Source organism: Eptesicus fuscus, chromosome 21 (genome assembly GCF_027574615.1).
Source record: "Eptesicus fuscus isolate TK198812 chromosome 21, DD_ASM_mEF_20220401, whole genome shotgun sequence".
Lineage (NCBI taxonomy): Eukaryota > Metazoa > Chordata > Mammalia > Chiroptera > Vespertilionidae > Eptesicus > Eptesicus fuscus.
The window spans coordinates 46,982,970-47,004,076 of record NC_072493.1 but is presented as its reverse complement, the minus strand read 5'-3'; the positions used below and the strand labels follow the sequence as shown (position 1 = coordinate 47,004,076).

Below are 21,107 nucleotides of genomic sequence, written 5' to 3'. Positions count from 1 at the left end.
AGCTACCTACTCCTTTTCACTGTTCTGTCTCCATGGGGTTTCCTTAGTGGTCGATTTGTTAGTGTCTTAGGAATTCCTTAAATTCTCTTCACATTTCCACATATTTGTAGGCTTCTCTGAATCAAAATTTTAATGCTTTATGTACAAATTTTTTGATTACTTAATTTCTATTTGTTTTAAATGTATCTATTGATTTCAGAGAGAAAAGGACAGGGAGAGAGAAATAGAAACATCAGTGAAGAGAGAGAATCATTGATCAGCTGCCTCCTGTACATTCGGGGATTAAGCCTTCAACCCAGGCCTGTGCCCTGACGTGGAACCAAACCATGACCTTCTAGTTCATAGGTTGAAGCTCTACCACTGAGTCACCACTGCCAGGCAAATTCGTTGATTTTCTGAGTTGATCTTGTCTTTCATTCACGATTCCACTGTATTTTTTAATTTGGGTATTATTTCAATTTCTCCTTTGGTGTGATGTTTGTAAAATAGTTTCTCATTGTATTTTTATTTTGATGATATAGTATTTTGGTGATATTGTATAGTTGTTGTTTTTTTCCTTTCCAGAATTAAAATATTTATTTGCCATTCTTTTTGAGATAATTAATATATTTCCATTAATGTAGTGCCAGTTTGACTATATTTATTTTGTTTTCCACATCTTTCTATAGGAAGAAACAAATAATAACCATCTGTGGAACAAAGTGTACTTTCGGTCAACACTGTTGTCAGTATCTCTAATATTGGTTCGGTTGTCTGTTTAATTTCCCAGTTGGAAATGTTCTGTGTTTTCTTCTCAGACACACGGTATCTTTTCAGGGCTTATATACATCTTCGGTACCACAGTCTTTGTTGTGCTCGAACAATTTATCATTGTTTCTGTGTATCGCCATTCTGTTCGCAGTCTGTGTCATGCACAACAGACACTTGTTGTTCAAGAGGCTTCAAAACAGGGAGATCATTGAACATGCACTTCCCTCATCTCTCTCTCCAGTAAAAAAACTTGGAATTGGGAGTGTTTTTGTAATATTGCCATGTGTGCCAGAGGGTTTGAGCAGGTTTCATTGGCAAATGTAAGCAACTCTTTGTCCCTCTTTGATTTGAGTTTTGCTCATTGGACCTATTTGAGCTTTTGTTGAATCCTTCACTAGTTCTTGGCGTACTGAAACTGTCACTTGGCCTGTAGTTGTTGGTAACTTCAAAGTGCACTCACCTGATTGTCAAAACTGAAAATTTGCCCTAACCGGTTTGGCTCAGTGGCTAGAGCGTCGGCCTGTGGACTCAAGGGTCCCAGGTTCGATTCTGGTCAAGGGTATGTACATTGGTTGCGGGCACATTCCCAGTAGGGGGTGTGCAGGAGGCAGCTCATCGATGTTTCTCTCTCATCAATGTTTCTAACTCTCTATCCCTCTCTCTTCCTCTCTGTAAAAAATCAATAAAATATATATTTTTAAAAACCAAAAACTGAAAATTTCTTTTCTTTCAGCTATGTCATCTGAAGGTGACCAGGCCCTTATGCCAAAGTCTGGAATACAAGATTTATTCTCTGAAAAAATACTGGTAAGATATAAAGGTTGTCACTTTCATAACGTACACTTAATGAAAGCCTTGGAATTTCAGAAGAGTGTGGTGAGAAGAGAAGAAATTAATATAAACAGAACTAATCTGGAACAGTTATAAGAAAAAAATAGTTTTTACCTAAAGAGGTTAAGTGTAGTATGCATTTGGAAAACCTCTGGTATTGAAGTTAGTTACATTGGCAGATCAGTGTGTTTCTGCACATGAAGGTTGAAAACAACTTTTTACTTTTATGCATTCTTGGAAAGGAAATCTGGAAAAACTAGGAATTCGCATACTCTATAGTGTAAATAGTCTTTTGAATTGTTTAAAATGTAGGGTGGGATTATATTTTCATGCATTCATTTCTAAAATGTAGAGATTTATAATGTACCTATAAAATTTAAATGTACTAAATTTGGAAATCTTATTAACATTATTACTTTTAAATAGATTTTTATTAAGTTCATAGAGGTAGAGAGAGAGAAACATCAGTATGAGAGAATCATTGTTTGGCTTCCTCTTGCATGCCCCCATGCCCGCCCAAACCCCCCCCCCCCCCCCCCCCCCGAGGATTAAACCTATAACCTGAGCATGTGCACTTAACTGGAATTGAACCCAGTACCCTTCAGTCCTCAGGGAAATACTCTATCCCTTGAACCAATACAGGTAAGGCTTTTATTTTTCATTTTTAAAAAATATTTATTTTAGATAGGAAGGTAGAGGAAAAGAGAGAGGCAAACATCAATAATGAGAGACAGTCATTCCTTGGTTGCCTCCTGGTTTCCTCACACTGGGGACCGATTCTGAACCTGGGGCTTGTGCCTGACGCAGAATGGAACCACGACCGTCTTGTTCATACATTAAAGCTCAACCAGTGAGCCATGCTTGCTGGGTCATTTGGCAATCTTTTAAACAAGGATTCATTCTTCCTCTGAAAATTAATGTTTTGTATTTATTTTATGTGTATAATTTTAATAAATTAGGAAAGCTTTTTTTATACAACCCTCTTGGTTTAATGAGTATCATAAAATGGTTCGTTATGGAACAGTTGTACATGTTTAATGTAATTATAACTATCACTAAAGGCTTTTCTGTCTCCCAATTCACCAGAGTACATATAATGGAGACAGAAATTATCAGTGGTATGAACATTGGAAAAACTTTAAGCAAGAGTCATATCTTAATAATCAGTGGAGAAGCAAGCTTCCAGAGGACCATTATAAAAGTGGAGAAGTCATTGACCAAATATTCAATCACAATGCACGTCAGGTTATTCTTATTGTGGAGAAGACACACCAAGGAAGTCAATGTGTCCAGTCTTTTCAGCAGTCTTTAAATTACACTGAACAAGAGAATATGCATACTGGGGAAAAGGCTTACAAATGGAATCCTTGTGGTAGAATCTCTAGTGAAATATTCAATCTAAATAAAATGAAAAAAATCCATAATGGAGAAAAACCTTATAAATATAAAGATTCTGGTAGAACATCTAATTGGCCTTCAGGTTGTACTATAAATCAGAGAATTCAGACTGGAGAGAAGCCTTACAAATGTAAAGCATGTGGCAAAGCCTTTAAATGTCATTCATCTCTTATTCTACATAAGGGAAGAATTCATACTATTGCAAAATTTTGCAAACTCGAAGAAAATGGAAAAGGCTTTAGTCAGTCCTCAAGACATACTCAACATCATAGAAATTATACGGGAGGAAAGTCTTACAAATGTTCAGAATGTGACAAAGTGTTTACCCGGCGCTCAACCCTCAGTATTCATCTGAGAATTCACACTGGAGAGAAACCTTATGACTGTAGAGATTGTGGCAAAGCCTGGGGAAGCTTCTCAGACCTTACTAAGCATCAGAGAGTTCATACTGGAGAGAAGCCTTATAAATGTAGAGAATGTGGCAAAGCCTTTAGATGGTCCTCAGATCTTACTAAGCATCAGAGAGTTCATACTGGAGAACAGCCTTATAAATGTAGAGAATGTGGCAAAGCCTTTACACTGTCCTTATACCTTATTAGGCATCAGAGAGTTCATACTGGAGAGAAGCCTTATAAATGTAGAGTATGTGGCAAAGCCTTTACACTGTCCTTATACCTTAGTAGGCATCAGAGACTTCATACTGGAGAGAAGCCTCATATATGTGGAGAATGTGGAAAAGCCTTTAGATGGTTCTCACACCTTACTGCGCATCAGAGAGTTCATACTGGAGTGCAGCCTTATAAATGTAGAGAATGTGGCAAAGCCTTTAGATGGTCCTCAGACCTTACTACGCATCAGAGAGTTCATACTGGAGAAAAGCCTTATCAATGTCGAGAATGTGGCAAAGTCTTTAGCCGGCCCTTTACCCTTAGTATTCATCAGAGACTTCATTCTGGAGAGAAGCTTTATAAATGTAATGAATGTGGCAAAGCCTTTACACAGTCCTCACACCTTACTTATCATCAGAGAATTCACACCGGAGAGGAGTCTTATAAATGTAGAGAATGTGGCAAAATCTTCAGTGGAGCATCAGACCTTACTTATCAGAGACTTCACAGTGGAGAGAACCCTTATATATGTAGAGAATGTGACAAAACCTTCAATGTAACATCGGACCATACTTATCAGAGAGTTCACACTGGAGGAAAGCCTTATAAATGTACTGAATGTGGCAAAGTCTTTAGCCAGTCCTCACACTTTACTTGTCATCAAAGAGTTCACACAGGAGAGAAGCCTTATAAATGTAGAGAATGTGGCAAAGCCTTTGGCAGCTCCTCGGGGCTTACTAGGCATCAGAGAGTGCATACTGGAGAGAAGCCTTATAAATGTGGAGAATGTGGCAAAGCCTTTAGATGGTCTGCAGATCTTATTCCGCATCAGAGAGTTCATACTGGAGAAAAACCTTATAAGTGTAGAGAATGTGGCAAAGCCTTTAGAAGGTCTTCAGATCTTACTAATCATCACAGAGTTCACACTGGAGAGAAGCCTTATAAATGTAGAGAATGTGGCAAAGTCTTTACACTGTCCTTATACCTGACTAGGCATGAAAGAGTTCATACTGAAGAGAAGCCTTACATATGTGGAGAATGTGGCAAAGCCTTTACACTGTACTCATACCTTACTAGGCATCAGAGACTTCATACTGGAGAGAAGCCTCATAAATGTGGAGAATGTGGCAAAGCCTTTAGATGGTCCTCACACCTTACTGCGCATCAGAGAGTTCATGCTGAAGAAAAACCTTATAAATGTAGAGAATGTGGCGAAGTCTTTTGCCAGCCCTCAACCCTTAGTATTCATCAGAGACTTCATTCTGGAGAGAAGCTTTATAAATGTAATGAATGTGGCAAAACTTTTACACAGTCCTCACACCTTACTTGTCATCAGAGAATTCACACTGGAGAGGAATCTTATAAATGTAGAGAATGGCAAAATCTTCAGTGGAGCATCAGTCCTTACTTATCAGAGACTTCACAGTGGAGAGGACCCTTATATATGTAGACTATGTGGCAAAACCTTCAGTATAACATTAGACCTTATTAGAGTTCACAAACCTTAGCCAGTCCTCAAATCTTGGATATCAACAGAGAATTCACACTGGAGAGAAACCTTATAAATGTAGACAATGTGACAAAGCCTTTACACTCTCCTCACACTTGTCATAAAAGAGTTCACACAGGAGAGAAGCTTTATAAATGTAGATAATGTGGCAAAGCCTTTGGCAGCTCCTGAGGTTTTATTACACATTAGAGAGCAACTGTAGAGAAGCCTTATAAATGTAGACAATGTGGCAAAGGCTTTACCCAGTCCTCAATCCTTATCATCAGAGAGTTCACACCAGAGAGAAGCCTTATATGTGTAGAAAATGTGGCAAATCCATTGGCAGTTCTTCAAAATTGGCTACACAGCAGAGAGATCATACTGGAGAGAAGACTTATAAATGTAGAAAGTGTGACAAAGCTTTTATTTACTGTTCCTGCTGTACTATACAGCAGAGAGTTCACACTTGAGAGAAGTCTTAGAAATGTGTGGAATTTTCTATATCTTAGACCAGCAGTGAGAACTTACTTTGGAAAGAAGCCTTATGAATGTAGCGGGGGGAGGGGGGAGCCTTGAAAAGTCATTCAGTTGTTATTGTACTTGAGAGACTTCCTAACAGAGGGAGACCTTACAAATGTAGAGAATAGGCTGGAGCATTTACCTACAGCTCAAAACTTATGAAACGTCAGAGATTTTATACTGGAGGAAACCTTACACTGTACAAAATGTGAGAAAGTACTGGCTGGCATGTCTCAGTGGTTTAGCTTTGATCTGTGAGCCACAGGTTAGGGTGCAATTCCTGGACAGGGCACATGCCCTGGTTACGGACTCAATCTCCAGTGTGTGCATGCAAGATCTAGCTGATCCATGATTCCCTCTTATCATTGATATTTCTATCACACAGTTTCCTCTCTGAAATCAATAAAAATAATGTTTGGGGAAAAAAAGAAAATGTGAGGAAAGCTTTAGTCTGTGTTTATTCCTTCCTGTACATCAGAGAGTTTCTACTGGAGAGAAATCTTGCAAATATAATGGGTGAGGTTAATCCTTTTCTTGTTAATGGAGTCTTATTTAACATCACAGAATTCATTGTGAAAGAAAGCCTTACAAATGTGAAGAATGAGGCACAACTTTTAATTATCCTCCTCCTGCTCAACACAAGAGAATCATATGGAGGGAACACCTATAAATATACTGTGTGTGACTTTGATAAGCAGTGGGGCTGCCCACACTGTTGCTCCTTGGTAGAGTGTCAACACATGAACCGCGAAGTCAGTGCTCTTTTCCCGATCAAGGCTCATGCCCTGTTTGTGGGCTAGATACCCAGTAGAGTTTGCGCAAGTGCAGTTGATCAATGATTCTGTGTTATCGCTGTTTCTATGTATCTTCCTCTTCCTTCTCTCTCAAATCCAATACCAGTGATGTTGTAGTATAAGGTAGGAGATGTTTCATACCCTGGATGCAGAATTGCCATGAACTCTGCATTGGAGAGAAGACACCTGTTTCCAAGCTGCACTCCTAGCTGAACACAGAAAATTAGTTTCTTCCATTTCCTATTTCTTATTTCTCTCTGTGTTATGTGGTGTGTTTTTTTCTCATTTTTCTCCCTAGCTGATACTCTTTTCTGCAGTGCTATAACAATGGCATCTAAACCTCTTCCTCTCATATCAGCCCTTCTGGCCCCTATAGCTTCTGTTCTGTAGTTTAGAATTTTACGAATGCAACAAGTAACATTAGGATTTTGGCAGAATTTTGATTTATATTCATGAAGTAGGAGGACCACCATTCATGTTTCATGCTGGATTCTTGATTTTGAATATTAATTTTTGAATTACAATAAATTGGCTTCTGTGGTACTTTATGACTGGAATTATTTTCCTTGTCCTGATTTTCATTGGTATCCTTAAGAATTTCTTAGTGTACTGTAGCTGGTTTGGCTCAGTGTATAGAGCATCAGTCTGCGGACTGAACAATCCCAGGTTCGATTTCGGCCAAGGACACATGCCTGGATTGCGGGCTCAATCCTCAGTGTGGAGTGTGCAGGAGGCAGCCAATTGATGATTCTCATCGTTGATGTTGCTATCTCTCCCTCTTCCTCTCTGAAATCAATAAAGAAAAAACACAGAATTTCTCAGTGTTGCCTCATTAACTTCTTTCTTGGTATGGACTCAGCCTGTGTTAACATGTTTTATTGTCAATTACTTGAATGTCGCTGGATATTGGTCATTCTTTTAAGAGGAATCCCAGAGACCATGGCAGATTTGCAGTTGAAAATTTTATTATTTTGCATCAAAGTTATTATGTATATTGACAGCATGACTACAGTTATGTTCATAGGCATTAGTTGTCCCCGCAGTGTTTTCCAAGCCGTCACTGTAAGTTCCAGGGACAGCAGGTAAGCAGAGGTTGAAATGAAAGCCCCACATTCATTCCTTCTCCAGTGGACTGTTGTAAGTGTGTACAAGCTGGTAAATAACAGTTCTTTTACATGGGCCATCCCTTAGGATCACACAACGATGAAAGAAACTAGATATTGGATACTAGTTCCTGACATTCCCATGGACATTCATACGTATAAGAATCTGATTTTTTTTTTGGGGGGGGGGGGGTGGAGAGGGGCAATGGTAAGATGTACACATATAATACCTTAATAGAAAAAAAAAAAAGAATCACATATTTTGTGACTAGGTCTCTATCTGGACCAGGGGCTTTATGGTTTTATTCTATTCAGGAAAAACTGTTGGATCCAGATCATTCATAGGAATTTGATGTCACCTAGACAAAAGTTCCCTTTTCTGGTACTTGAGTGAGGAATATTGAGGAGGTGTATTGGTGCAAAATATACATAAGGTTTGTTTTTCACATGGTCATTAGGAGAATAGATGAAGCAAACATTGTTTCTAGGTTTAGATGGCCTTCTGTCTTTATTTTGTCCAGAATGCATTTTTTTTCTGCTTTTGGGTGAAAAGCTCTAAGTCGGAGATTTCAACTATTTTTTATCTCATGGCACAAATGGAGTAATTGTTGAAATTCAGAGATCCACAACAATATATTTTTTCAATGTGTAACAAAAATGTCTGACTTTAAGTTCCTGGGGGCGGGATATCAACAACAAAAAAATGTCTGACTTTGATTCATGCACACCATACAGTTACTACTGTGCTGCCTGTTGTCACTTATTTTAACTCGACAATCTGTGGCTAATGTCGTCTGTGGTCTTGACTAAACAGCCAGGTGTTGCTTGTTCTAAAAAATGTTGCAGCACACCAGTTTCCTTGTATGACACTCCAGTTGATAATCACTGTTATAAATGTATTCAATCCATCTTGACTAATGAGTCATTTAAGACCACTTTTTCTATGTTGACTTCTTTTATCCTGGCAGATCTATCTATCGATGTCAATGGGAAGCTAAAGTCCCCTGCTAGGACTGTATTAATTTTAAAATGCCAATAACTACATACCTATCAATAATCACAATATAAATGAGTTAACTGCTTCAACCAGAAAACACAGGGTAGCTGAATGGATATGAGAACGATACCCGTATTTATGCTGTCTAAATAGATCCATTTCAGATCAAAAGACACCAGATGAAAGTGAAGGGTTGGAAAAAATTTACTTCATCTCTATCTTTCGGCCCCAAAGAAACTACGCTGCAGAGAATTTTGCTCTAGTGAAAGCTCTAATTGTGGACTGTACATTTTATAGGCATGAGGATAACCATGCTCAGAGTTAGCTAACCCATGAGGAAGCGCTGCCTTTTAGTGAAGTGAGCACATGAACCGTTTTCATTCCTCAGAAATTTGTTTTGGAAGGAAAAGTAGGAGGATACATTCTACATACATTTTTGTCAATGACCCATTAATGAGATTATAGGGACTACTAAATAACATTCATTTGACAATGTACTCCCAGAATACAAAGACTTCAAAAATCACAACTTTTACCAGAATATATCCATTGAAAAATACATTAATTAAAAGTTCCCACAGTGTTGGAAGGTACCTGATGTTATCAGGTGCCTATCCATGAATGGACATCTTGTGTCTGTCTCTGACACTTCATCTACAATAGAAATCAGACTTTTCAAAAATGAACAGTCCTAACATCATAAATAGCCATCCGAAGACACTGGTGCAGCCTGTCAAATGAATTTTACTGCTAATAGTAGTAGTAATTAATAATAATAATAGGCTTCTTTCAAGCTTACGTATACACTGAGTGGCCAGATTATTATGATCTCTGAACGCAAAATAATCTGGCCACTCAGTGTGCGTGTATTTTAGAGGCCCGGTGCATGAATTTGTGCATGGGTGGGGTCCAGCCAGCCTGGCCAGGTGGAGGGGATATGAGCAGTTGGCTGGCCTTCCTGCTGGTCCAACTCCTGGTCAAGGGGACAGTTTGCATATTAGTCTTTTACATTGAGTGGCCAGATTATTATGCATTCAGAGATCATAATCTGGCCACTCAGTGTATCATGTATCAAAGCTACTAATATTACTGGTGGTATATTATATGCCCTTAAACTATAAGAAATATAGTACAGCCGTAGCCGGTTTGGCTCAGTGGATAGAGCGTCGGCCTGCAAACTGAAGGGTCCCAGGTTCGATTCTGGTCAAGGGCATGTACCTTGGTTTGGGGCACATCCCCAGTGGGAGGTGTGCAGGAGGCAGCTGATCGATGTTTCTCTCTCATCGATGTTTCTATCTCTCTATCCTTCTCCCTTCCTCTCCGTAAAAAATCAATAAAATATATTTTTTAAAAAGAAATATAATACTAAACACAATATATAAGTAAAACAAAACCTGAATCATTATAACTTATAAATTCAAAATAATCTATTGTGCCAGGTCAACGTGGCTCAGTTATTGAGCTTAGACCTAGAAACTGGGAGGTCACAGTTCATTCCAGGTCAGTGCACATGCCAGGATTTCATGCTCCATCCCCAGGGAGAGGCATGCAGGAGACAGCTGACCCAGATTCTTGGTTATCATTCATGTTTCTCTCCCTCTACTTTCCTTTCTGAAATCAATAAAAATCTATTATTTAAAAAGTTTGCTTGTTATACTTAATAGAGGCCCATAAGACTTACCTGCGTCCAACTTACATTCTTTTCACTTTACAAAAAAAACAAACTGGCCTTACTACCATTACAGATTTTCTCCAACCTCAGTGATCCATTATTTATGAAGAAAAACACTAAGACTGAACTTACCTAGACATGAGCCTTCCCAGTACCAGGGCACCTCATTATCATACAAAAAGTTGGCTCCCCAATACTTCCTTTGGATTGATTTATGTCCCAAAAGGAATGTGTGCACAAAAAGGAGATGCATACTAACTTAACAAGCTCACTGAAGTCATGTCAGCCTTTCAAAGTCAGAGACCTAAAGTAACCAGGAAGGGCGGTCTGAAAAGAAAACCTTTGTACTAAAAGCAGTTGTAGCAGGTAGTCAGGTCCTAGGCAAGAATCTTCCCTCACAAGAGGGAATCCTTATCTAAGCCTGTCTATTGTCTTTTATAGCCAGGATAACATTCTTTTGGAATATCAGGGTAACCCCCCCTTTTCCAGAGCCCTCAGGACAGAACCAATGCACCAGCGGCTAACCATAAACCCTCTCGTTGTTATGTTAATTGTTCACTGTTCGGTAAGCTGTCTACACTTATATAAAAGAAAAGACATGTATTAATCATTTTACTTTTCATCCATTTCTAGAGGTCTCACTCGGCTCTCTCCCACTTCTCTATCACCAGTGGATTTCATATAACCCACTTCCATCTTAACGTTTTTTGTAAGGGGTGGCAGATGAGTGGTTGAGATTTTATTGTGATAAGAGTGGGAGGGGATGCTAGAATGGGCTGTTATCCAAGGGAAAAGAAAAGGGGAAGGCAAGGAGCAGTTGAGGCCAGGGGCCTGGATGGTTGGATAAGAAGTAAAACCCTGTATTCAGACTAGCCTAATTTAGTACTTTACATTTCATGTGGTTATAATCTCCCATTCACTGACTTAACTTCAAATTTTTACTGAACCTTAATCATTGCTGTTTTTACTTTTAAACCTTAAATTGCTACATTAAAGACTTTTACTTTTTTTCAAGCAGAGCAACCAACTTGGTGGCCTTCCAGAAAAACAGGCAGGAGAGAGACATGCTCTGCATCTTCTCTTTCAATTGTAATGTATAAAATAAGGTGGACAGCTGCTGTTCTCTGGAACATTATCTCAATTTGTTGAAGTTTTGCCTCCAGTCACTTGTGGACAGTTTGGCTCAAATAAACCCACTAAAATTCTTCATAGCTTTGAATGTTTCTTATGTTGACAGGAAGATGTTAAGATATAAGGCAGGGGTCCTCAATCTTTTTAAACAGGGGGCCAGTTCACTGTCCCTCAGACTGTTGGAGGGCCGGACTATAGTTTAAAAAGAACTATGAACAAATTCCTATGCAAAAAAAAAAAAAAAAATTCCTATGCACACTGCACATATCTTATTTTGAAGTAAAAAAACAAAACAGCAAAAACACCTGCATGTGGCCCGCGGGCCGTAGTTTGAGGACGCCTGATATAAGGAATTGGGCAATGTATTTAACTGAGAGTTAAACATCAGTCAATATACATCTAAGAGAAACCTTAAAGGTATAATGTGTGTGGGAAAGACCTTATCCAAAATTGCATCCACGAAGGGTCCCCATAATATGATTTTGGAAAGCAATGTTACAAATGACAGCAGTGATGATTGTCAGGAGGAAAACGGAAGGCCTTTCTTTTTCTTTGCCGTAACCTTCCATTCGCTATGAAAAGCACCTGGTAATTACCCGCAAAGATGGCTGACTTCCTTAATTCCAGCTGCATCTCCCTCAATGGCAAGACAGAGGGGCTGAGAGAGCAGGCTGCCCTTCCCCCTTTCCCCTCCTCACTGAGATTTTTTTAAAATATATTTTATTGATTTTTTACAGAGAGGAAGGGAGAGGGATAGAGAGTTAGAAACATCGATGAGAGAGAAACATCTATCAGCTGCCTCCTGCACACCCCCTACTGGGGATGTGCCCGCAACCAAGGTACATGCCCTTGACCGGAATCGAACCTGGGACCCTTGAGTCCGCAGGCCGAAGCTCTATCCACTGAGCCAAACCAGTCAGTGCCTCACTGAGATTTTAAGGACTCAGGGGAAACTGGAGTCGGGAAGTTTCTGGTTTCAAACCCAATCTGCCTCACTTTTGAATTCTCTGTAACTTCACTCAATGTTACAGGCTTGTGAAGATCCTGGTAAAAAGACCTCCCTGGGATACCTGCAGCAGAAGTGTTACCAGGTAACTGGAAAATGCACACAGGAGTGCTCGGAGACTCAGGAAACCCCTTTATTTTCTGATGTAGTAATACAGTGACTCAGGAATCAGTTCTCCAAGTCCTGAGTGAGACAATCTGGGGGAACCCTTCCTTTTAGGTCAGGCTTCCCGACCTGTCGAGGGCCTTGCAGCCCCGCCCCCACATGGCTTACATCCCCTTTATTTTCCCTTCTTGATCCTCAAGCTGGTTTTCAGCCTTGGGGATTCCATATAAAACTCAATACTGGGGTAGGGTGTTCAGTAGCTCGAGTCTTTTCCATCTTCATTACTCAAGGGATTGTAATGGCAGTCCAGAGATCTGGTATGGAGTGACATCTGGGGCTTCTCTCTTAGCTGTTCTAAAACCTGTTGGCTTTCTTAGAGGAAGGAAGAAGGAGTCTACACAGGTTTCTTCATTTCCAGCTTCAGAGCAATCGGGAGTGATGAGAAGCATGTCTCGAGGTCCCATCTACTTCTCCTCTAGTTGGCCCATCATCCCTGCTCTGCTCATGTCAGTCTATCTGCTTAACACATCCCCTCAAGGATCTTGGCTCTGAATTCTTTCATAGAAAAGGGGTGCAGGGTCTTTTCTGTAACTGCTTCATGCTGAGGAGGGACGAAGGTTTCTTCCAGAGCCAAGAGATCCTTGCTCTCTGTCAGAGGGATGGAAGGAGGTGGGCCTCGCAGCTCCGCCCATGGCCGTTAGAATGGGGAAGTAAGATTACTATTTAAACTATGCTGTAAGCCCCCAAAGTTGCCCCACTATGTTCCTTCTCATTCCCCCTCTTGTTCATTATTTTCCCCAAGGGGGGGGGTTTGTAACCGTAGTTCAGAGGAGCAAGGGCAGAGAAGTTCTCCTCCCGGTACCAGTCTTCGGTTCTGGCGAAAACTGTTCAGAAAATGAAATCAATGATTATCCAGAAATACCAAAGTCAGGCCGGTCGGCCATATCCGCAGTCTTCTTGAAGATGATCCGCAGGGGGTGGTTCAGGTCAGAGGTCACCTTCCACTCTTGGGTGCCGATTGTCCAGCTGGTGGGCTGCTTTCACCCGGGAGTGGTGGATCCAGGTGTTCAATCCTGCAACGTTGAGAGCTGAGGGGGTGGTTAGTACAACTGGATAAGGTCCCTGCCAGGCTGGCTGACAGGGTTCCTTTTCCTAATCTTTTACCCAGACCTGTTCCCCAGGCCTGTGAGGGTGCACAGCTGTTCCTAGAGAGATGAGCGATCGATCAGTAACCCATCTGTGGACTTCAAGGATAGCTTTCCAAGTTCTGGTGGCTGTTTCTGAATTTCTAATTTCCCTACTTCCCCCAAGTCTCCCTTTGGCAAAATTAAGGGCGGGGCTCTGCCATATGTGGAGAGAACCCTACCGTGGCCCTCGGGGGCCCCAGCATACCTGCAGGTCCACTTAATCCCTAAAGCAATGGGGCTTGTGACCTGGCGGAGACAAACTATATTACAAAATTTAGTATTATTGAGCAATCAGAACCACAAGAATTACAACAAATGGTCTGCTGGAAGGGAAAAAAAAATACTTCAGTCCTACTAATTTCCTATTGAAATAGAATTTTTCTCCTTAAAAATCACCCCCATTTTCATTAAAGAGCCACATTAAGACCAATTTATCTATTGCATTAAGTCTAGTTTCAATTTGGCCTGATTGTTTGCATAGACACAACAAGAATGGTAACTGACTGCCTTTGCCAGAATTTCATGATTTCGTCTTGATGTGCCCTTCAGGGCAGAGAAGCCAAGCCATCCAACTGCCATCAGGCCTGTCTGCAATATCTGCTGGGTTTGCTGAATTCCTCACCAAGATCTGTACCTGCAGTGGCTCCACCCAGGCCCACCTCCTATACTTGAAGGCGCATCTTAGCAGCCCTCCTACTTACTGGTCAGCCTGGCGTGGAGTGCATGGCGGGGTGGGGGGTGGGGGTGGGGTTCAGCAGGGATGCAGAGGCATACTCGCTGCTCCCCTTTCACTCTGACCAACTGCCAGCGATGGCAGGGTATGGGCCTGACGCTCGAGCGCCATCCATCCTCAGGGCCACCGAGCTGGTATATTTACAAAATTGCCAGATGTTGCTTGTTCTAAAAATTCTTGCAGCACACCAGTTTGCCTGTGTGACACTACGGTTGAAAATCACAATCGATCTCATCTAATGTGTCATTTAAGACCACCTTTTCCTTATTGATTTCTGTCTAGAAGATGTATCCATTGATGTCTATGGGAAGCTCAAGTCCCTTACTATGAATGTATTAATTTAAAAATGTCAAAAGCTATACACCTCTCAATAATCACTTAAAATATAAATGGATTAAGTGCTTCAACCAGAAGACACAGGGTAGATGAAATGGTTAGGAAAATAAAACCCATACATATACTGTCTAAATGAGACCCACTTCAGATCAAAAGACAAAGTGTAAGCCCTAACCGGTTTGGCTCAGTGGATAAAGCGTCAGACTGCAGACCCAAGGGTCCCAGGTTCGATTCCGGTCAACAGCATGTACCTTGGTTGCGGGCACATCCCCAGGAGGTGACTGATTAATGTTTCTTTCTTTTCTTTTCTTTTTTTTTTTTTTTGATTGATGTTTCTAAGTCTCTCTCTCCCTTCCTCTCTGTAAGAAATCAATAAAATATATATTTTTAAAAAGACACAGCATGAAATTAAATGGGTTGTAAAAGGGTTATTTTATCTCTACCTTTGGGTCCCAAAGATCCTTTTCTACAGAGAATTTTGCTGTAGTGAGAGATGTAATTGTGGACTGTGTACATTTGATAGGTATGAGAATAAGCATACTCAGAGGTAGCTGACCGATATGGAAATCCTGACTCTTAAAGAAGTCAGCATGTGAACAGTTTTTCAATACCTAGAAAGTTTTAGAAGGAGCTGGAGCAGGTCAGAGCAGGGCTGCTGGGAATCTCAGGTAAAGATGCCTCTTTTTTATGTGAACCACTTAATTGATGGCTTTACAATCTCTTTCTAAAATTTGGAAATCCAATAAAGGAAAAAACTGTGCCCTTGGAGTGGAAAAAGTGATTTCATGGAAATGAAAATTTAAAAAAGCCAGGATTGCAATACTAATATCAGACATAATATAGCCTTTAAAAGAGGCCATAATGGAGGGATACTTCATAATCATAAAGGGATCAATTTTTGCATAAAAAGTTATGGAGCAAATATTGGTGGACATGGCAGCAGAGACTGATCTTTTTAAATTGTTTTTTATTTTTATTTTTTTAAAATATATTTTTATTGACTTTTTAGAGAGGAAGGGAGAGAGATAGAGAGTTAGAAACATATATCAGCTGCCTCCTGCACGCCCCCCACTGGGGATGTGCCCACAACCAAGGTACATTCCCTTGACCAGAATCGAACCCCGGACCCTTCAGTCCATGGCCCGACGCTCTATCCACTGAGCCAAAATAGTCAGGGCTCATTGTTTTTTTGGATGTTGATTTGTATGACTTTGTAAAATATGGGTATTAGATGCTTCAAGATGTGTGGCTTGAAATCACGTTTTCCCATCTTATAGACTATTTTCACTCATGGGATAGAGTCCTTGAATGCACAGCGCATTAATTTTAATGACAACTACTTTATTTCAACCTTTATTTCCAGATGCCTCCTCCCCTTTTTATGCTTTGCCACAGCTGCCATTTACTCGCTAGCACCCCAATAAAAGAACAGCCCCTCTATCTGGGGGCCTTGTGCCATCAGAGGGCACCTGGCCCTTTCCTGTGGGGAGCGGTCTTGGTTTGACAGAGTCCCGAGGGGGCAAGCGTTCACAGAGTGAGCTGCCTCAGCACCCTGGACCCCCCTAGCCAGGCTGGTCTCGCTTAGCTTGTTTAAGTTGCTTGGCTGCGGTCAAGGAACAGGGAAGTTAGCTGCAGCAGTAAGGTCACAAGATAGAAAGGGAACAAAAACAGGTGGGCCAAGAGGAACTGTTTGTTTTTGCTTGCTTAGGAACTGCTCAAAGCAGTGCAAACATGCTTATATAATCACTGTATATAAAAAGGCTGTGAGAAATAAACTCGGGGCTGCAGTTTGTCTGTCAGCCCTCCCGACCCCATCTCTGTGTCTCTCTCTTTCTTTTCTCAATCCTCACCCCCCTTTCAGGTACTGTTCACCTGGATTGCCAGCAGGCACCGGCAGGTGGCGCCCCGAACAGGGACCTGACACAGGGGACCAGGTGAAGGACACCGCCGAAGAAAGGACGCGTCCGGACTAAGGTAAGGAGGGCGGTGAGCAAGTCATAGTCGGGAGAGAAAAATCATGGGACAAGGCAATAGCCGAACGCTGTTCATGCAAGTGCTTAAAAACATGCTTCGCGCGAGGGGAACTAAGGTAGGCCATAAGCAGCTTGAGCGCTTTTTAGAGTTTGTAGAAGAAGTGTGCCCATGGTTCCCTGAGGAGGGAACGGTGAGTTTAGACACATGGGAGAAGGTAGGAAAGAGAATTCAGGATTTTTATTCTGTCCACGGGCCCAAGAAAGTCCCCGTGGATACTTTTTCTCTGTGGAATCTAATTCGGGACTGCGTAGATCCTCGCCGTGAGGCAGGCAGATGGGAGCCGGGGGTCGGGCTGCGGCAGCGCAGTGGATCGTGCTCCAGTCTAGAGACAGGGAAAAGGAGCAGCCGGTGGTGCCTACTGCACCCCCTCTCCAATCGCTCAGGGAGAAAGCACAAGAGCCGGCAAAGAATCTAATCTAATAATAGACAAATATGCAAATTGACCGCACCTTCGCTACACCTAAGCCATGCCCACCAGCCAAGCCACGCCCACCAACCAATCAGGATGAGTATGCAAATTGCCCCAACAAAGATGGCGGCTAATTTGCATATCAAGACAGAGTCCAAAGAAGCCAACAGCTGCAGAAGGGAGTAAAGCTTCCAAGAAGCAAGCAAGGGGGGGGGAGGGCGGGGCGGAGGCGGGGCCGGGGGTGAGGAGAAGGGCGGGGCAGAGGCGGGGCCAGGGGTGAAGGAAAATAAGGGAGGGCTGGAAGAGAAGGCGGGGCGGGCGGAGCGGAGGTGGGGCCGGGGGCGAAGGGAAACGCGGGCAGGCTGGAGAAGAAGGCGAGGAGGGTGATAAAGGTGGAGTGGAGGTGGGGCCGGGGGCGAAGGGAAACGCGGGCGGGCGGGCTGGAGGAGAAGGTGAGGCGGGGGACAGGGGCGGGGCGGGGGACAAGGGCGGGGCAGAGGCGGGGCGGGGGAGAAGGGAAACGCGGGCGGGCTGGAGGAGAAGGTGAGGCGGGCGAACAAGGGAGGAACGGAGGCAGGGTAGAGTGCTGCGGGAAATCCTATTGCAGGATTTTTTCCTGCAACGGGAAAGCTAGTCCATTTAATAAAAAGGTGCCTTCGTGCTCCCTCAGAGCTCAGCAGGCTGTGACAGGTAATATATATGGTGATCCCTTTGACTTGTCAAAAGAGGATCAGGAGGCCTTGGAGGATGCCGCGGCTCATTATCGTGATGAGGAGGAATGGGTAGTCCTGTCCACCCAGGACAGGACTAAAGAAAGCAAGACAGGGGAGGAAACGAGGGAAGTACAGGAGGCCCTCGCGGCGCTAACCACCAAGGTCGAGCGGTGCGCTCGGCCCGCGTCGGTGCCATTGCGAACGGCCTCCGTGGAGCCCCCAAGCAGATCGGAGACTCCTTCACCGCCAGCCCGGACACCCGGAATAGCGGCAGTGCAAGAGGCCACTGGACAGCGGCCATGGACAATCCCCTCTTGGCCCAACATGGATCCACCCTGGAAGCCTACCAGGTTAAGGGTGGACAAGGGGCCCGGGGACCCCGGAGTCTCTCCCCTGCAACTTACTCTGCAAAAAGCTATTGACAGAGGTGAGGACCTGGACGGGTTCCAGATGGTTTTCCCGGTCATCGAGAGGTTAGATGCTCAGGGTCAGCCACAGAGGGTGCATCAGCCTTTGCCTTTTAAGCAATTAAAGGAGTTAAAGACGGCCTGTGCACAATATGGCCCTACGGCCCCATTCACGGGAGCGCTGCTGGAGAGCTTGGCCACCGGGGCGCTCCCGCCCAATGATTGGAAGCAATTGGCAAGGGCGTGCCTAGCGGGAGGGGACCACCTCCTCTGGAAACCAGAGCACACGGAGCAGTGTCAGTCGACAGCTGAGAGGAATAGGGCGCAGCAGATCCCCATCACTTTCGACATGCTGGCTGGAGAAGGAATCTATCGGGAAACCGATCAGCAGATAAACTTTGTCCCCGGAGTGTACGCTCAGGCCAACACTGCTGCCCTGCGGGCATGGGAAAAGCTGCCCTGTCGTGGAAGGCAGACGGAGGATTTATCTAAAATCCGCCAAGGACCTGACGAGCCCTTCCAAGACTGTGTGTCCCGGCTGCTACAGGCGGCTGGAAGGCTCATTGGGGATGGCGAATCTGGGATGCTCTTAGGTAAGCAGTTGGCTTATGAGAACGCCAATTCTGCCTGTCAGGCTGCTATCCGTCCCTTCAGAAAGAAGAGCGGTCTATCAGACTATGTCCGCCTATGTGCTGACATTGGACCCTCCTATGTGCAAGGGCTCACCATCGCTGCCGCGCTGCAGGGAAAGTCAGTCAAGGAGGTCCTATTCCAGCAGCAGCAACCCCGGGGAAAGCGCACTGCCGGCCCGCCTGGCAGCTGCTATGGGTGTGGGCAGTTAGGACATCAAGTAAAGCAGTGCCCCCAGAAGCAAGCAGGGAACAAGCAGCCAGGAAACTGTCCAAGGTGCAAGAGAGGAAAGCATTGGGCCAATGAGTGCCGCTCCAAGAAGGACAGTCAGGGCAACCCTCTGCCACCCCTGCAGGGAAACGGGAGGGGGGGCCAGCCTCGGGCCCCTCAGCAGTGTTACGGGGCGCTACAGAGCGGTGCCAGCCCTCAGCAGGGAAATCCGTTCAGGACTTGTACCGGGCAACCCCAGGCAGCGCAGGATTGGACCTCTGTGCCTCCACCTACACAGTATTAACGCCCGAGATGGGAATGCAGGCCCTACCCACAGGCATCTACGGGCCACTCCCGAAGGGGGTCTTAGGACTAATATTAGGAAGAAGTAGCACCATCATGAAGGGGCTTCATGTAGCTCCCGGAGTAATAGATGAAGACTACACTGGGGAAATAAAAATCATGACACATTCCCCCACCACTATTTCTGTAATTCAGACTGGTCAGAGGATCGCACAGTTACTTCTCCTGCCCTATGCCAAGGCAGGGAAGGAAGTATCCTCCCGTGCCCGGGGCCGGGGGGGGGTTTGGGTCGTCAGACTTATACTGGGTACAAGCAATTAAGGCTCAAAGACCAGAACTCAAGCTCAGAATAAGAGGGAAGGATTTTCAAGGGGTACTAGATACTGGAGCAGATGTGTCCGTTATGGCAGAGCAACACCGGCCCGATTCTTGGCCAAAACAGACTGCTCTGTCTCAACTCCAGGGGATAGGTCAGGCCGAGGCCCCCGAGCAGAGCTGTGAGTTATTGAGTTGGCAGGATGAGGAGGGGCACGCTGGAGTTTTCCAACCATATATCATTCCGGGGCTCCCGGTGAACCTGTGGGGGCGAGATGTCATGCAAGAGATGGGGGTCTATTTCTATAGCCCCAGTGCGGCGGGATCGCAGAAAATGTTTAACCAGGGGTTGTTGCCAATGCAAGGCCTAGGGAAGAACGGCCAAGGGCGAACTAACCCAATTATGACCCGACAAAGGCCTGGCCGAGCAGGGCTGGGGTATTTTTAGGAGGGGTCATTGACTCTCCTGTAACCCACGCGGACCCGATCACCTGGAAGTCGGAATCTCCCGTGTGGGTTGACCAATGGCCCCTTACTTCTGAGAAGATACAGGCCACAGAGCAGCTGGTACAGGAGCAGCTAGAAAAAGGCCACATTGCTCCTTCTAACTCTCCCTGGAATTCCCCCATTTTTATAATTAAGAAGAAATCAGGCAAGTGGAGGTTACTACAAGATTTGAGAAAGGTTAATGAGACCATGGAACTCATGGGGGCCTTGCAGCCCGGGTTGCCGGTCCCCTCTGCCATCCCGGCTGACACATATAAGATCATCCTGGATCTTAAGGATTGTTTTTATACCATCCCTCTAGCTCCCCAGGATTGCAAGAGATTTGCTTTCAGTGTACCCTCCATCAATTTCAAGGAGCCAATGAAAAGGTATCATTGGCTGGTCCTTCCTCAGGGCATGGCTAATAGCCCCACTTTGTGTCAAAAATTTGTAGCTCAAGCACTCCTTCCTACCCGAGGGTGCTTTCCTGAAGTATATATCATCCATTACATGGATGACATTTTACTAGCCCACAAGCAAGAGGGGGTGCTCTTAGCCGCCTATGCACATTGACAACAGGGGCTAGAAAAGCAAGGTCTGGTCATAGCCCCGGAAAAGGTCCAGCGCAAGGCTCCCTTTTCCTACCTGGGATATCTCCTGCATCCACATGCCATCACTCCCCAAAAGATCCAACTTCGAAAGGATCAATTAAATACCTTAAATGATTTTCAGAAATTACTAGGAGACATCAATTGGATCAGGCCATACCTAGGATTAACCACCGGCCAGTTAAAACCTCTCTTTGACATCCTTAGAGGGAATGCCCAGCCTACCTCTCCCAGGAAGCTCACGGAGGAGGGCCGCCGAGCCTTAGCCCTGGTAGAAGAAGCCATAAGTCAACAACAGGTCACCTTCCTTAACTATTCTATAACGTGGGCTGC

General features: G+C 44.0%; 2 protein-coding genes and 1 long non-coding RNA gene across 3 annotated transcripts in view; 2 read left to right on the top strand and 1 right to left on the bottom strand.

Moving 5' to 3' along the window:
* LOC103304668 (zinc finger protein 519-like) overlaps positions 1-12,331 on the top strand; it is a 33,911-nt gene extending 21,580 nt beyond the window's left edge. Inside the window, exons 4-6 of the mRNA XM_054710050.1 lie at positions 1,484-1,557; positions 10,651-10,726; positions 12,324-12,331. Of these exons, the coding sequence (XP_054566025.1) occupies positions 1,484-1,557; positions 10,651-10,726; positions 12,324-12,331 (158 nt within the window). The remainder of the gene's footprint in view (positions 1-1,483; positions 1,558-10,650; positions 10,727-12,323) is intronic.
* Positions 3,005-6,932, top strand: LOC129147752 (zinc finger protein 845-like). The gene is made up of 2 exons (XM_054711052.1): positions 3,005-3,037; positions 3,163-6,932. Exons 1-2 carry the CDS (start codon positions 3,005-3,007, stop codon positions 5,035-5,037), a joined length of 1,908 nt encoding a protein of 635 aa, XP_054567027.1. The 3' UTR covers positions 5,038-6,932.
* Positions 12,332-12,418: 87 nt separating the features above from the next.
* LOC129147655 (uncharacterized) lies at positions 12,419-14,966 on the bottom strand. Its single transcript, XR_008554935.1, has 2 exons — positions 14,911-14,966; positions 12,419-13,491 (listed from the first exon to the last, which is right to left on the bottom strand). It is a non-coding gene; the product is annotated as an uncharacterized LOC129147655 (long non-coding RNA).
* Positions 14,967-21,107: the final 6,141 nt, after the last annotated feature.

What these genes read in the sequence shown, in the direction of transcription:
- LOC129147752 (XM_054711052.1), top strand. Translation starts at nt 3,005, where the DNA reads ATGGAGAAAAACCTTATAAATATAAAGATTCTG. An exon ending in TTATAAATATAAAGATTCTG is followed by an intron (nt 3,038 to 3,162) that starts GTAGAACATCTA and finishes ATTCTACATAAG; the next exon opens with GGAAGAATTCATACTATTGC.